Source organism: Ailuropoda melanoleuca, chromosome 12, assembly GCF_002007445.2.
Source record: "Ailuropoda melanoleuca isolate Jingjing chromosome 12, ASM200744v2, whole genome shotgun sequence".
NCBI lineage: Eukaryota > Metazoa > Chordata > Mammalia > Carnivora > Ursidae > Ailuropoda > Ailuropoda melanoleuca.
The window spans coordinates 10,070,678-10,084,070 of NC_048229.1; the positions used below are offsets into that span (position 1 = coordinate 10,070,678).

Here is a 13,393-nt window from a genome sequence, read left to right on the forward strand (position 1 = left end):
TCTGTACGCTTGAAATATTTAATAACTTTTTTCACTGGAAAAGAGACCGTCGAGTCGCTTTGCTGCTGCCGGCAGAAGGCAGTCAGGCAGACTGAAGAGCTGCTTCTTGAGAAGGCAGGGCCATAGCTGACCGCGGGAAGGCACTGGGGAGCACTCCGTCCCGTGTTGGAACCCCGGCCCAGGGCTCCCCCTGAGGTAGGACAGGGCACAGTCCAACTGATGCCCGTTTCACAGCTGGGGAAAGCCAAGATTCAGGGCGCAGAGGAGTTTGCCGACAGCCAGCAGACAGCTCTGGAGGTAGAGGCTAGAGCTGTGCCGTCCAATATGGTGGCCACAATGGGGCCAGTGCATATGCTGATGTCGGGGAGCCATTAATACATATACTGTAGGACCTGTTTCTTTTGGCTTTTATTATGTGGCGACCAGAACTTTCGAAATTCGGTATGTGTCTCCCATTCTATTTGTCGGACGGTGCAGCTCTAGAACTCAGCCCGGGCTGGCCTGAGGCCCACCGCGTTCTGCCTGCCATCTGCGTGGCCCTGACACCCCGAGCCCAGGTGTGGCCGCGGTTTGAGTGAGCCCTGAGGAAAAGATGCAGGAAGGCGGCAGGGCATGACTACAGGCGCTGGAACACTCCGCTCAGCTGGTCCTCCGACCCCGGCCCGGAAGGCACTCAGCCCCCCAGAGGCTCCACAGATAATCCAAGGAAGGCTCCCTTCTGTCTGCAGCTCTGTGCACAGCGCAGCCCGGTCTCCGATGTCCCAGACACAAGGCTTAGCTGTCCTCTCTGCACAGGGCAACAGCCAGGAACCACCAGCAGAGGCAGCGGGGTCCCCCGAGCCACCCCATTCGCAGCCACCCAGGCCAGACGTCCATCAGGCCGCCTGCAGTGACACCTCCCGGCCACCAGGCGGCCCCAGACACGAGGCGTCACTCAAACGCAGTTTTCAAGTGAATCACCCCAAATTCGGTCAGCAGGGCCACCACGAGGAAGTTCACGTAGAAGAGGAGCAGGCAGAAGCCGTAGACTCTGTTCAGCTGGAAGCACTGCAGTGGGACCGAGACCAGGGAGCAGACGAGGCTGAGGCCCAGGGCGCCCGCCAACACCCACACCAACAGTCCGTCTGGCTCCAGCTGTGGGGGCAACAGGGGAGAGGCTGGGTCACTGCAGCCACCAGTCGCCCGTCCCCCGCTAGGGGCCAGGGAAGGACTTCTGGCCCCTCTGGCCATGCCCCACCTTGAACTTCGCTGCTTTGAGCGCCCTAACTTGGGGTCCTGTGTCACGGCGGCCCTAGGAGACTAATACAGGGGGTGACATACACGTGTTACACGCCTTTCTCAAGCCTTACACAAGAGTACGAAGTGAAATTGTCGTCTCCCCTGCTTCCCTGCCTTCCAGACTTCACGTCTGTCTCACCCCACACTGGGTACTGTGCCGGGTGTGTTACCCGCGCCATCTAGCCTCCCATCTCCCCACCGCCTGGGAGGAGAGCACCGTTACCCCCGGCCACGGACGAGCAAACTAATGAGGGACAGAGCCCAAATCGCCCTCCAAGCTCTGAACGACACCCTATCCTGCCTCCCCGCTCACAGCGACGTATCTGCACACACACACACACACACACACGCACGCCAGTCCTGCACAGCAATTCTGAAACCAGAAACGGAATCGCACACCAGGTAGTGCTTAAGAGCAACCTGCGTTTTCCACCCAACACGACCCATGGCCATCCTTCCCAATGACCTTCCCTGATGCCTTGCGTCATACGTAATAGCGGAAGCATTTCGGAAACTCGGTACAAAGGCAGTGGAATGCGGACCCGCGTGCACGCACGCGCCACAAAGAGCAAGAGAAAGGAAGAAATAGAGCCAACCCAGAAGCCTCAGTCTGCAACTGCCTGGGAATTGATAATAAAGGGAACCTAGTAAACCCATGAAGAGTATAAAAATTTGCAGATGGTGTTTACCTTTCAGAAAAGCAAACTCCTGGACGCCTGGGTGGGTCAGTCGGTGAAGCGCCCGACTCTTGACTCCGGATTTCAGCTCAGGTCAAGATCTCAGGGTTGTGAGATCAAGCCCCTGCTTAAGATTCTCCCTCTCCCTCTCCCTTTGCCCCGGCAAGTGCTGGCATTTTCAGCCTTTGTTAGAACAGACTTTCTCAAGTGACCTAGCTTCATCAGTCCCCAGGGAGCCTATTTTAAAATGCAGGTTTCCAGGCCCCACCCTGTGGAATGCCTCGGACTGGAGGTCTCACGCACCCCCAGGAAATTCTTGGGCATCCTGGAAACATGAGAACCTACTCCATTCGATGTGTTTCAGAACCTTCTCCAAACCTGCCAGGCTCCCGCCTGCAGGGGCTGCCTTAGTCCCCCATCCTGATCTGTCCTCTGGGCAATACTGGGATAAGGGGTTCGGCCTGGCCCTTACCTTGTGCACGCTACCCAGGAAGCCTGCAGGGGTGGGAGGGGACCATCAACCCCACTTCACAGACAAGGAGACTGAGGCCCAGAGATGTCCTAATTCACCCACAATCACACAGCAAGAGACTTCAGTGATGGGACCATTACCTAAATCCAGGGCCTTTCTGCCCCTTCCCGAAGCTACGTCCTAGTTACTCCATGAACTTGTAAGGAACACATCTTTTCAACCCTCTATTCAAGATATTTTTAAAACACTCTACGAATCAGGCTTGTCACAAATTCAGACAACGCCTCTCCCCAGCCAGCTTACGCCGCTGAGATGCGAATGGTCTCCCCCGGGGGGAGCGCATGAGAAGGGGCCCCTGGCAGGAGTGTCCGGCCACTCACCTTCACCTCCGCCGCGTGGCTCCTGGAGATCTGGAACAGACAGCCCAGCCCCACTCCCACCAGGAGATCTGTGGCCCAGCTCAGGAAGTTTGCCGGAACAACGCCCCACCGCCCCAACCGCATGCCCGTCGGCTTTCCTTATGGCCTCTGCACCCCCATCCCCAAAACGCCCTCTCTGAGGAGATCCTTCCCAGTGGTAGCCCTTTTAGGAAGGTGAGGGTCTAGTGTGCATTTTGCACTCGATCCGTAAGGAGGGAATGAGGTGACAGAAGGAAGTGCTTGGTGCACACAGTAAGATGTGCACAAAGCTCCGAGGTCACGTGGGGGCACCAGAACGGGCACCCTAGACCATCTACTTTCAAAGACCTTTCTTCTCCCAGCCCCAGGCTGCTTCCTTATCCTTGTCTTTTCTAGATAGACCAGGGGGTGGCAAGTTACAGCCTGCAGCCCCATCTGGCTCACTGTCCGCTTTTATAAATAAAGTTTTATTGAAACAGAGCCATGTCCATTCATTTCTGTATTGCCTACGGCTGTTCTCACACAACAACAGCAGAGTCAAGTAGCTGCCAAAGAGGTTGGTACGGCCCACAAAGTCTGAAATATTTACTTTCTGGCCCTTTCAGGAAAAGCTTGCCAACACCTAACATCATAGACCATGGCATCTAGAAGCAAGAAGAAGAGGGTCTTCCATGGGGCACACGTACACTCAGCATGGGGGTGTCTATAAAAAATACCACGGCCCTGGGGCGCCTGGGTGGCACAGCAGTTAAGCGTCTGCCTTCGGCTCAGGGCGTGATCCCAGTGTTATGGGATCGAGCCCCACATCAGGCTCTTCTGCTATGAGCCTGCTTCTTCCTCTCCCGCTCCCCCTGCTTGTGTTCCCTCTCTCGCTGGCTGTCTCTATCTCTGTCAAATAAATAAATAAAATCTTTAAAAAAAAAATACCACGGCCCTAACTATAATACCTGCCAACCACCGAGTGCTTGCCACGTGCCACGCATTTCTGTCACCTCATTCAGTCCTTACAACAATCTGCCTGAGGTCGGTCCTCTCAACATCCCCATTTTACAGATGAGGAAGCTGAGGCCCCAGTAGCTGTGTCTCCTGCCTCCGGTGTTACAGGAAGGGCCAATCCCAGGAGTGGGGCACGGAGCACACCCATGGCCCTCGGAGCCCGTGCCACGGGGAGGGCAGCCCCACAAAGGATACTCAAGATGATGCCACCGAAACAGGCTGAGAACGCCATCCGCGGGTAGCCCTGGCGGGCCAGCGTGAAATCTGAGAAAGCATCTGCATGGAAACAGAGAGATGCCTTTGAATGGTGACTGGCTCCCTGGGCCCTCTTTGGTCATTCACTCCTTGCTGTTACCCACAGTCATTCAGTCAACAAACACTGATGAATGCCCATCTGGGCCTTGCACTAGCTAGCTGGGTGCTGCGGCCACAGCATCCCATGACACAATTTTCTCCTTGATTCTTTCTACCCCATTCTTTCCCACCAGGGGCAACTCTGGGGATGTTACATACCATTACTGCTAGCATGCACAGCACCTTTACGCAAATTCGGAAAAGGTGCCCAAGAACGTGAGTGGAAGGAGAACTAGAATTCAGCCCCCCAACTCCTTGTCTGGATGCTCTTGTGCAGTGCACAACTTAGCCAACCCTACCTGGCAGCTATAGTTAGAGAAGGGTATATGTATGCATGTGTGAATGCCTGCATATGTCACACATCCATGTACACATTCAGGATGGTTGGCTGCCATGGGCTCCATGTCCCGCCTGAACTCTGGGGAGCCACATGTCCACACATTAGGGAGTGGGGAAGAGGCTGGGGCATCTATAGTCTCTTGGCCCAGGGACGATCCAGGCCATCTCACCCCAATACAAAGTGACGGTCACTCCAAACCAAGAGTGGGCCCAAGCACATGCTGAGGGCAGGTGTCCTAGATGCCTCGCTCACGTGCGCTCTGGCTAGGGGGGCAAAGAGCAGTGATGTGGCTGCACTCATCCCAGAACCCCAGCTGTCCCCGAGTCACCTCCAATGCTGTTCCCCCAGGCCAGCAGCGTGAGCCCCAGGACAGTGTTGCTCAGCCGGAAGACCACTCCCAGGGACCGCAAGATGTTCACCACCTCGGTGGCGGCCGCGTTGATCCACAGGGCGCTGGTCAGGAAGCCCAGGAAGGCAAAGAGCTGCGGAGGGAATGGGCGCTGTTGGGACCAAGGCCCGTCCCCAACAGGGATCCGGTCCCCAACAGGGATCCGGCCTCAGTTCCTCATCGGTAAAATGGGGCGATCCCAGTACCCACCGGCTGAGATCGTCATGAGCATACATGAGTTAATAGATTGAGAGCAGTTGGTGCTCGGCCCACAGTAAGTGTTCCATAAAAGGTTAGCTCAGTAGTACTGTTTTGCCAGGAAGGAGTTCCACAAGCTTTCTCTGGCTTCTAGTCTAGGGACCAAATGCTGTCCCATGACCACAAAAAGAAACTCCATGCCCATTAGCAGTGATTCCCCATCCCACCCAGCCTTGCTCCAGCCCCGGGCCTCCACTACTCTGCTTCCTGTCTGCATGGATTTGCTCGTTCGAGACACATCATTACAAGGCCTCATGCCACATGTCGTCCGTCGTGGCCTCCCTCACTCAGCGCTGTCTTTGAGGGCCATCCATGCTGGAGTGTGTGCAATACTTCAAAACCCAGTAAAAACACTGGCTGGACACGATTTCTCTAAACATCAATTGGTTGAAAACTCGACCTGCTTTGGGTGGACACACTCAAGAGTTTCCCAAAATAAAAGCTATAATTTTTTTTTTATCAATAAATAGTAAAAAAAAAAAAAAATTAAACTTTAAGTGAACTTTGAAGAGTACATGCTGAAAAACTGCCTAAAAATTCCTCAGCGGGCTGCGGGGTGGAGAGGATGGAAAAACCAAAACCCCACAAACACCGGACAATTCCATCCCTGGAACGTGGCTGTGGGACATGCACGTGCGTCCCCGAGAGTGCGGCAGGAGAGAGTCTGGTAATTGTTCAAAAAGTGAAACATAACGTCTGCCCCCACAGCCTCACCCAGGAAGGCACCCAAGAGAAACGAAAGCCTATTTGCAGACTCTCGAGTTTACACAAACGTCACAGCAGCGCTTCTTGTTAACATCCCCAAAGTACAAACAACCCGTGTCCACCGATGGTGAACACAAAACAAAACGTGCTGTTCCCACACCGCCGATGGTGCTCAGCCATGAAAAGGGGTGACTCCCTAATCCCCGACTATGCACCGAACGACCTTGACAACCTGATGCAAACTAACGAAAAACCACTTATCGGATGATCACATTTCCATGAGAAGTCCAAATAGGCAACTCTACGGGCACAGGACACAGACTGGTGGGGGAGGGGGATAGGGGTAGGGGTGCGGGCACAAGGGAAGGGAGTGACTGCTAATGGGTGTGGGTCTTGAAATGCTCTGAGACTGATAGTGGTAATAGGGGCACAAGTCTGTGAATATAATAAAAAACCACTGAAACCCACACTTTAAATAGGGGAATTCTATGGTATGTGAATTATATCTCAGTAAGGTAAATTTATTACCAAAAAAAAAAAAAAAGACCTCAAAAAGGAACAAAACTCTCCAAAGTGGCTTTAAATTACAGAAAGGGATTCCTGGCCTATCTGCCCCAGGGGCATGAACAGCGCGCCCTCCTGGGAGATTCCACTGTCCCCTCGCCCCGCCTTGGAGTGCTGGGGATTCTTACCCAGTGAAGCCTCGGGGGCTCGCTGTTGGATGTGGCAAAAAAGGTCACTGCAGCCACGGCTGTGCCGAGGATCACCACGACGGCCCAGACAGGAACGAGGCCACCTATCTCATAGACGCCATCTGTGGAGGGCAAGAAAGGGAGCTGGTACTCTCCAAACGCTTCAGCTTGGCCCCTGCTCCAGGAAGGCACGCCCCTTCCCCAGAATGAGTGGGAGGGACTGGGGGAGAGATCCAGGGATAAAATTCACTTACACTCGATTGTTTGGACATACAATGTCCCCAGTGCCATCCCGGGCACTTCAGGGGGAAAGAGGATTTAAAGACAGAGCCCTTGCGCTCAAGCTAGCCACACTGAAAAGGCGGCAGACAACATGAAAGACAGACTCTCCCCACGCTTCTGCTAGGAGACCAGGATGGGAATGGCTAAGCCCACTTGCCACCACTGTCCTCTCCCACGCCCATGGCAGACATCACTAATCAATCATCATGCTGATGCTTCTTCCAACTGAGCTTCAAGGCAGCACCCTCCAGCCAGGCATTGCCAGTGGATGGGCATCAGTCCCGTGATGAGCTGTACAGTCGAACCCAACCCTTACCCACCGGTCCTGGAGCCCAGCACCTGCTCTCTTGCTAAGTCCATTCCACAAACCAACCCATTCAAAGTCATAGAAGTTCCGGGGGCACCTGGGTGGCTCAGTCGGTTAAGCATCTGATTCTTGATTTCAGCTCAGGTCATGATCTCAGGGTCACGGGATCGAGTCCTGCATCAGGCTCCATGCTCGGTGAGGAGTCTGCTTGAGATTCTCTGGCTCCCTCTCCCTCTGCCCTTAGCACCCCCCCCCGCCACCCTCTCTCTCTAAAATAATAAATAAATAAATCTTTTTTTAAAAAGTTATGAAAGTGCCAGGGACTTCACAACAAAACATGAAAAGGGGAAAACCATACAGGCAGACGGAACTCTCTAGAATTCTCCACACACAACCCTTTCCATCACCAGGGAGTCAGTACGGGTCTCAAAGGCAGTGGATGGTCTGGCTGCCCAGACACTGGCATCAAGACTTCCCTGTTGTTCTTCTTCAGTCTAGCTCATTGGTTCTCCAATGTCAGCCGGCATGAGACTTACACAAAGGAGCTGACACACAAAATCGTGTCCACCATACCCCGTGCGTGAATCTCAGGAGGTAATTTGACTGAACACGGTTCTGACCGGTAGGGCCAGCTTTCAAACCTGACTCCTGCACGAGGGGCCCTTTTTCTGTGTTTGCCAGGTCTGTTCTGGGTGAATTTTAGGAAGTGGCTGGGGTGTGGGGGGGTCGGGAAGGGCTTCTTCAAGTGCTAAGGATGTACGCATGATGAGGCATAAGCAGGCAGAGGGGGGGCCACAGGGGGAAGAGGGGAGAGCTGGGTGGGAAGGAACGAAGCAGGTGGACGCCAGCAAGAACAGAAGAGACCAGGGAGCGTGGCTGCCTTCCAGGTGGTCGGGGCGGTGTGGACTTGGACCAAGGGGCACTGGGGAGCCATGGAGGTCTTTGCGTGGAGAAGTGACCACAACATAGGGAAAGTAGCGCTTTAGAAAGATGGTTCTGGGGTTGCCTAGAGAGGGAGGAGGCCGGGAGGCTCTGCTGGCCTACACGACACCCCCTCCAGCAGGGAGCTGAGTCCAGGGCTCAGCCCGGAAGGGGGTCATAAATGCTTTTGCCTGAACCAGTATCTCCCCAGCGCGGATCTGCTCTCACCAGATGGTGCTGATATGTGGACACAACCCTACCAGGCCAGAATCACATCTCAAGTGAGCGACTTCTCCCTCAGAGAAAGTCTCCATTGGTACGAATAGGTCTGTTAACGTCTAACACCTGCTACACGGCCTATGGAACAAAGGCTCCAGGCTCAGATGCTTTATTTTTATTGTGTTTATCTTTGCAGCTACCTTGAATTTACTGGCAATGAAGCCAGTTTCCTATTGGTGCAGGTGACATAGTTTCCTTTTCAATAACTTTAAGTTTAAAAACAGCTGATTCCAGAAAAATGTCAAATCGAATAGTAGACGATGGGAGAAAAATCAAAGAGATGGCTTGTGAGTGACTAATGCTTGGGGTCTACTCTTTTAAGAAGCCCCAAAGATGAAAACGAGCCCCTGGCCGTGCCCTGGCCCGGGAGGCTGGGTTCATCTGCTCAACAGGGAACGAAAGACTAATGAGCCAGACAGCTGGCACCCCTAAGGGGCGCCCTTCTCAGCTCTGGGGTCACATGGAGCCCTGGAGGTCTCTCTCACAGTGTCCCCTCCACCCCAAAAATCTGGGAGGCGCCCCACAGGGAATTTGCTGACCCTGTTACAGCAAAAAATGCCATTTGTCCCCAGCGCCCTACCACCTCCACCTCCAGGTGACGCCCAGGGGACAGAGAGGAACGGGCAGCATGAGGACTAAAGGCAGACGACAGGAAGAAGCCCGAGCGGCAGGGGTTGGAAGGCACCTGATAACACTAGGCATTTCTTGAGCCAGAGCAGGTCGGAAAGGGCAAGGACAGCCTGGAGCAGACAGAGAAAACTCCAATTCCCCAGCCAGGTCCCCCAAGAAGCAAGGGAGGGGACTGCCTGGCTGCAGACAGCGGGCAACCCCCCACCAGGGGCGCCCTTCTCAGCGCCAGCCAGTTCTCCCTTCGGGAATGGGGCCCAGGTCTTCTTCAGAAGGCCGGACCTGGATTCTGATGTGAAATCTCCAAGTATTTTAATGCAGGCAAGAGAGCAGAGGGCTGGACCTGGCCTGAGGGTCACCAGTTCGCAGCCTCCATCTGTGGCTGGCAGTACTGGACCAGCTGAGCGTGGGACGCTGGTGTCCCTTACGGCACAAACATATATTAAGTGCCTGCTATATGCCCAGGATTCCGCCGCGGGCTCAGGGCCCGGTGGTACAGTTGCAAAGAAAACTCTGGAATGTGGGGGGGAGGAAGGTGGGCCGGCCTGGGGGAGGGGATACTCACAGGCCCCCGACTGCAGGGTCAGGACCAAGACCAGCGGGCTGATGGCCAGGTGCAGGCAGTTGAGGGGCCGCTTCCAGTTCCCGTCCTCCTTGTCGGGGTCCACGACAGGGACGGTGAGCAGCAGCAGGAACTCCACGGGCAGCTGGCAAGGGTGCCAAGGCAGGAGGGTGTCACCAGGGAGGCCCGCGTCTGGGCTGGCCGCACCGGGGCAAGGGTACGCCAGAACGCGGCCGCCGTGGCTGAGGGCCCGACCTTGGGCAGGCCCGGGCCCCGCGCCGGCAGTCGTCTCCTGCTGCTGCTGGAACAGCAGCACAAGCCGAGGGCCTTCCAGCAACACAATTCCATCCCCATACGGCTCTTGGGCACGGGGTCCTAAAATCGAGGTGTCGGCGGGGCCATGTGCATCCCCTGGCTTGTGGCCCCCGGTCACTACCAGCCGTGCTTCTGTGATCCCATGTCCTCCGATTCTGGCCCCCCCAGCCCCCCTCTTTCCCTATAAGGACCCTTGTGATGACATCAGGCCCACCTGCATAATTAGGAGACTGTCTCTCCAGACCCTTTATCACACCTGCAAATCCCTTTTGCCAGGAAGGTAACACAGTCACGTTTCCGGGGATTGGAACCTGGCCATCTTTGGGGGGCCGTTGACTCAGTGGACCGTGGCACCTCACCACTAATCCTGGCCACGGCCCCGTGCATAGGAACTGTTCTCTCCCTCACCTTCCGGAAAAGGAGACTAAGGTTCAGAGGGGTTAAGGAACGTCTCCAAAGACACACAGAAGGGTATATGAAGCTGGGATCCGGGGCCAGCTCCGACGGACTGCACACCTTGTGCTTTCAGCCAATGACTAAATAATCACACGTATGGAGCGCTCACTACACGCAAACCGCAGAGACATCACGGGTTCGGTTCCAAACCACCTCAGTTAAGCGCATGTCACAATAAGGCAAGTCAAACGAATTTTTTGGTTTCCCAGTGCATATAAAGGTTATGTTTACACTACGCTGAGTGCCGTAGCACGGTGCCTCGAAAAATGTACGTTTCCTTAATTAAAAAATACGTTATTGCTAAAAAATGCTTACTAGCACCTGAGCTCCCAGCAGCTGTAATCACCACTCCCAGATCGCCACGACCCTCCGAGTAGTGGTGAAAAGTCTGAAATATTGCAAGAAATACCAGCATGTGACACAGGGACATGGAATCAGCAAATGCTTTTGGAAAAGTGGTGCCAACAGACCTGCCAAGCGCGGAGTCGCCACAGACCCGCAATCTGTAAGAGACACAGTGTCTGTGAAGCTTGGGAAAGCCAAGTGCAATGAAATGAGGCAAATGCCTGTCTGGCACCATACTCAGCCCTTCACGTAGTCGTTTTTATGAAATGGTCACAATTTAATAAAACTGTGATAAGTCTGATACCGTTTGCAATTCTTCAATCCCTTCCTGGAACAGAATTAAATGCTCACGTCCTTTGTCAAGTGATTAAGGGCTGTGGAATATGATTTCCTGCCCCACTGATGTGGAACGTGGCCACGGGACGAGCTTCGGCCGATGGGTGGTTGCGGAATGTGATAGGAGGAGAGCCTTAAAACGTGTGTGCAAATTTGTCTTGGCCTCTTGTGCCAAGACAAGAGCATACCCACCAAGTACACAGTGGCCCCAGGATGAGATGCTGGGGCAGACCAGAAGCTCCGCACACAGCCTGAATGAAGTATGGTCCCCCAAGACAGACGAGAAAAAATACCGTCACTGTAAGTCAGTGCGATTTGGGGGGCTTGTTTGTTACGCGGCATTGTTGCAGCAATAACTTACAAATACAACCGCTCCAGAAGAAACACACTATCATTTGCCCCATTTTCTAGTGGAGGAGACTGAGGCTCAGAGAGGCCCGAGGTCGTGATGCCACCAGAGCCACCGTGGAGTGTAAATATAGTTCATTATTTGCCCCCTGGGACCAAGAAGCTCAGCGTGTATGTGCGTTGGTGGCTTCCGGGTTACCTCCAGGAGGAGACAAGGGCTGGGAGGTGAGACCCTTGCCTCTTTTGTCCTGGGTGGCAGAAGACAGCTGCAGGTGTGCCTCGTGTCAAGCAGCCTGGGCACCCCGCTCAGATCTAATCCTCAGGAGACTTTTGCCCAGGGAAGCAGCAAATGGTCAGCATAACCCAATCTTGTCCTCATTTGAGCCCTCCTTGACCCACTCCCTCATCCGAGCCCCACAGCCCTCCTCACCAACGCAGGAGGGGTTCCCTCCCCTCCCCTTCTGTCCCAGATGCAGTCCTTCCTCCGTGGGGGGCAAAGTCAGGCCATCAGCCAGACTCCATGACTCAGTTTCCCCATCAAGTCCCATATAATCTATTCAGAGGGGGTCTCAGCACACCCCAACCCCTCCCCTCTCGTTGAGCTGGAGAAGGTTGAGTGGCCATTGTCCTGTGTTGTCACAGAGTCGTGAGCGTGGCTCCAGGGTCCCCCCTCCTACCTTGAACACCTTGAGGGCCCTCCAGTACACTGGCTTGATCCTCCACTTCCTGTAATCCAGGGGGTTGAGGGCCTGGGCCAGGATCTGAGCCGTGGTCTCCTGGTAGAAGAGGAGCGGCTGGTACTCTTCACCTGGTGCACGACGGGGAGAGGGGCAGGTGTGCGGGGCTGGCTCAGCCTCCAGGAGACCCTCTGCCCGCCCCCTGGTCCTCCCAACCCTCAGGAAGAAGGAAAAGCCCAGGGTCTGGCTCAGCTGGCGTGCAGTGAGAGGTAGGGCTGCTTTGCAGCCTCATTCCTGGGGCCTCGATGGTCCCATCTCCCCACCTCTTTACCCCCAGCCCTGCCCTGGGACCCCACCCCCGCTGGGCACAGAGTCCGCACTCACTGTAGTCATAGCTGTTGGGAGACACGGGCTCCTCTTCAGAATCCGAGAGCATTTCTGTAGGCGAGAGGGGTGTTTCACACGAGCCAGCTAGGAAGCCCAGACACCCCCCCACCCAGCACCGTCACACGGTTCCCCGGTAGGACACCTGCGGGCCAGGGCTGTTTTCAGGGTACACATGTCTAGGCCCTCTGGACCTTGGATTTCTCAGCAATCCCTATGCACACTCAGGATTCTTACCAAGTAAGAAAGTCTAACTCAAAACACATCCTCAGATGTAATGATGTAGGTATAAAGCCAAATTTAATAAAGGCGTTTGAAGACGTTAACTCAAACATTTGCTGCCTTCGATTTTGTACTTTTCCGAATTTGGAACCCACCGTATTTTTCTTTTCCAGTCTGAAACGTTTTTTGGAAGTCCTCAGGAATGCTACAGGCTCAGCCCAGCAAAGAGGGGCCCAAAAGGAAAACGGTCTTCCTCATTGCTAGCCCTAGTCCTGCCTCTGTGTGACCTTAGGCCCCTCTCCAGGCCTCATGCCCCCTTTTCCTCTAGCCTAATGGGCTATGATGGGTCTAGAAGACAGCACAGGGGTGATGGCTCAGTTGACAGGGGGAGGAGAGGAAAAATCATGGCAGACTTCCTGTAGGGGGAGTCACCGGCACCTGGGTGTTCACACGTATGTGTATATGTACGTATGTGTGTTGCGTATGTATTTGTGTGCCTGTGCTCTATGTATGTGCATGTATTTATGTACATGGGGATTTGTATATGTGTGTGCTACGTGTGTACGTGTGTTTGTGTGCGCACATATTGGCATATACGGAAGCATTTGGGTTCGAAGCCGAGGGCAGTGGGGAGCGTTACTGGATATAAGCAGTGACAGCTGTGAGACAGATGTTGCCCTGGAGACAGCATGGAGGAGGAAGAGCTAGTGAAACCGGACAAGCGGACGATGAGTCCTCACCAGCACAGCCAAAGCACGCGGGTAGGATCCTGGC

General features: G+C 54.6%; 1 protein-coding gene across 1 annotated transcript in view; it reads right to left on the reverse strand.

The window, feature by feature from the left end:
- Positions 1-4: 4 nt before the first annotated feature.
- The window catches only part of SLC8B1 (solute carrier family 8 member B1), a gene marked incomplete at its 5' end in the record, with an annotated part of 20,327 nt that continues 6,938 nt past the window's right edge, over positions 5-13,393 (reverse strand). Inside the window, 8 exons of the mRNA XM_034637973.1 lie at positions 5-1,134; positions 2,808-2,875; positions 4,017-4,097; positions 4,844-4,997; positions 6,559-6,680; positions 9,540-9,681; positions 12,014-12,144; positions 12,398-12,451. Coding sequence (XP_034493864.1) covers positions 931-1,134; positions 2,808-2,875; positions 4,017-4,097; positions 4,844-4,997; positions 6,559-6,680; positions 9,540-9,681; positions 12,014-12,144; positions 12,398-12,451 — 956 coding nt within the window. The remainder of the gene's footprint in view (positions 1,135-2,807; positions 2,876-4,016; positions 4,098-4,843; positions 4,998-6,558; positions 6,681-9,539; positions 9,682-12,013; positions 12,145-12,397; positions 12,452-13,393) is intronic.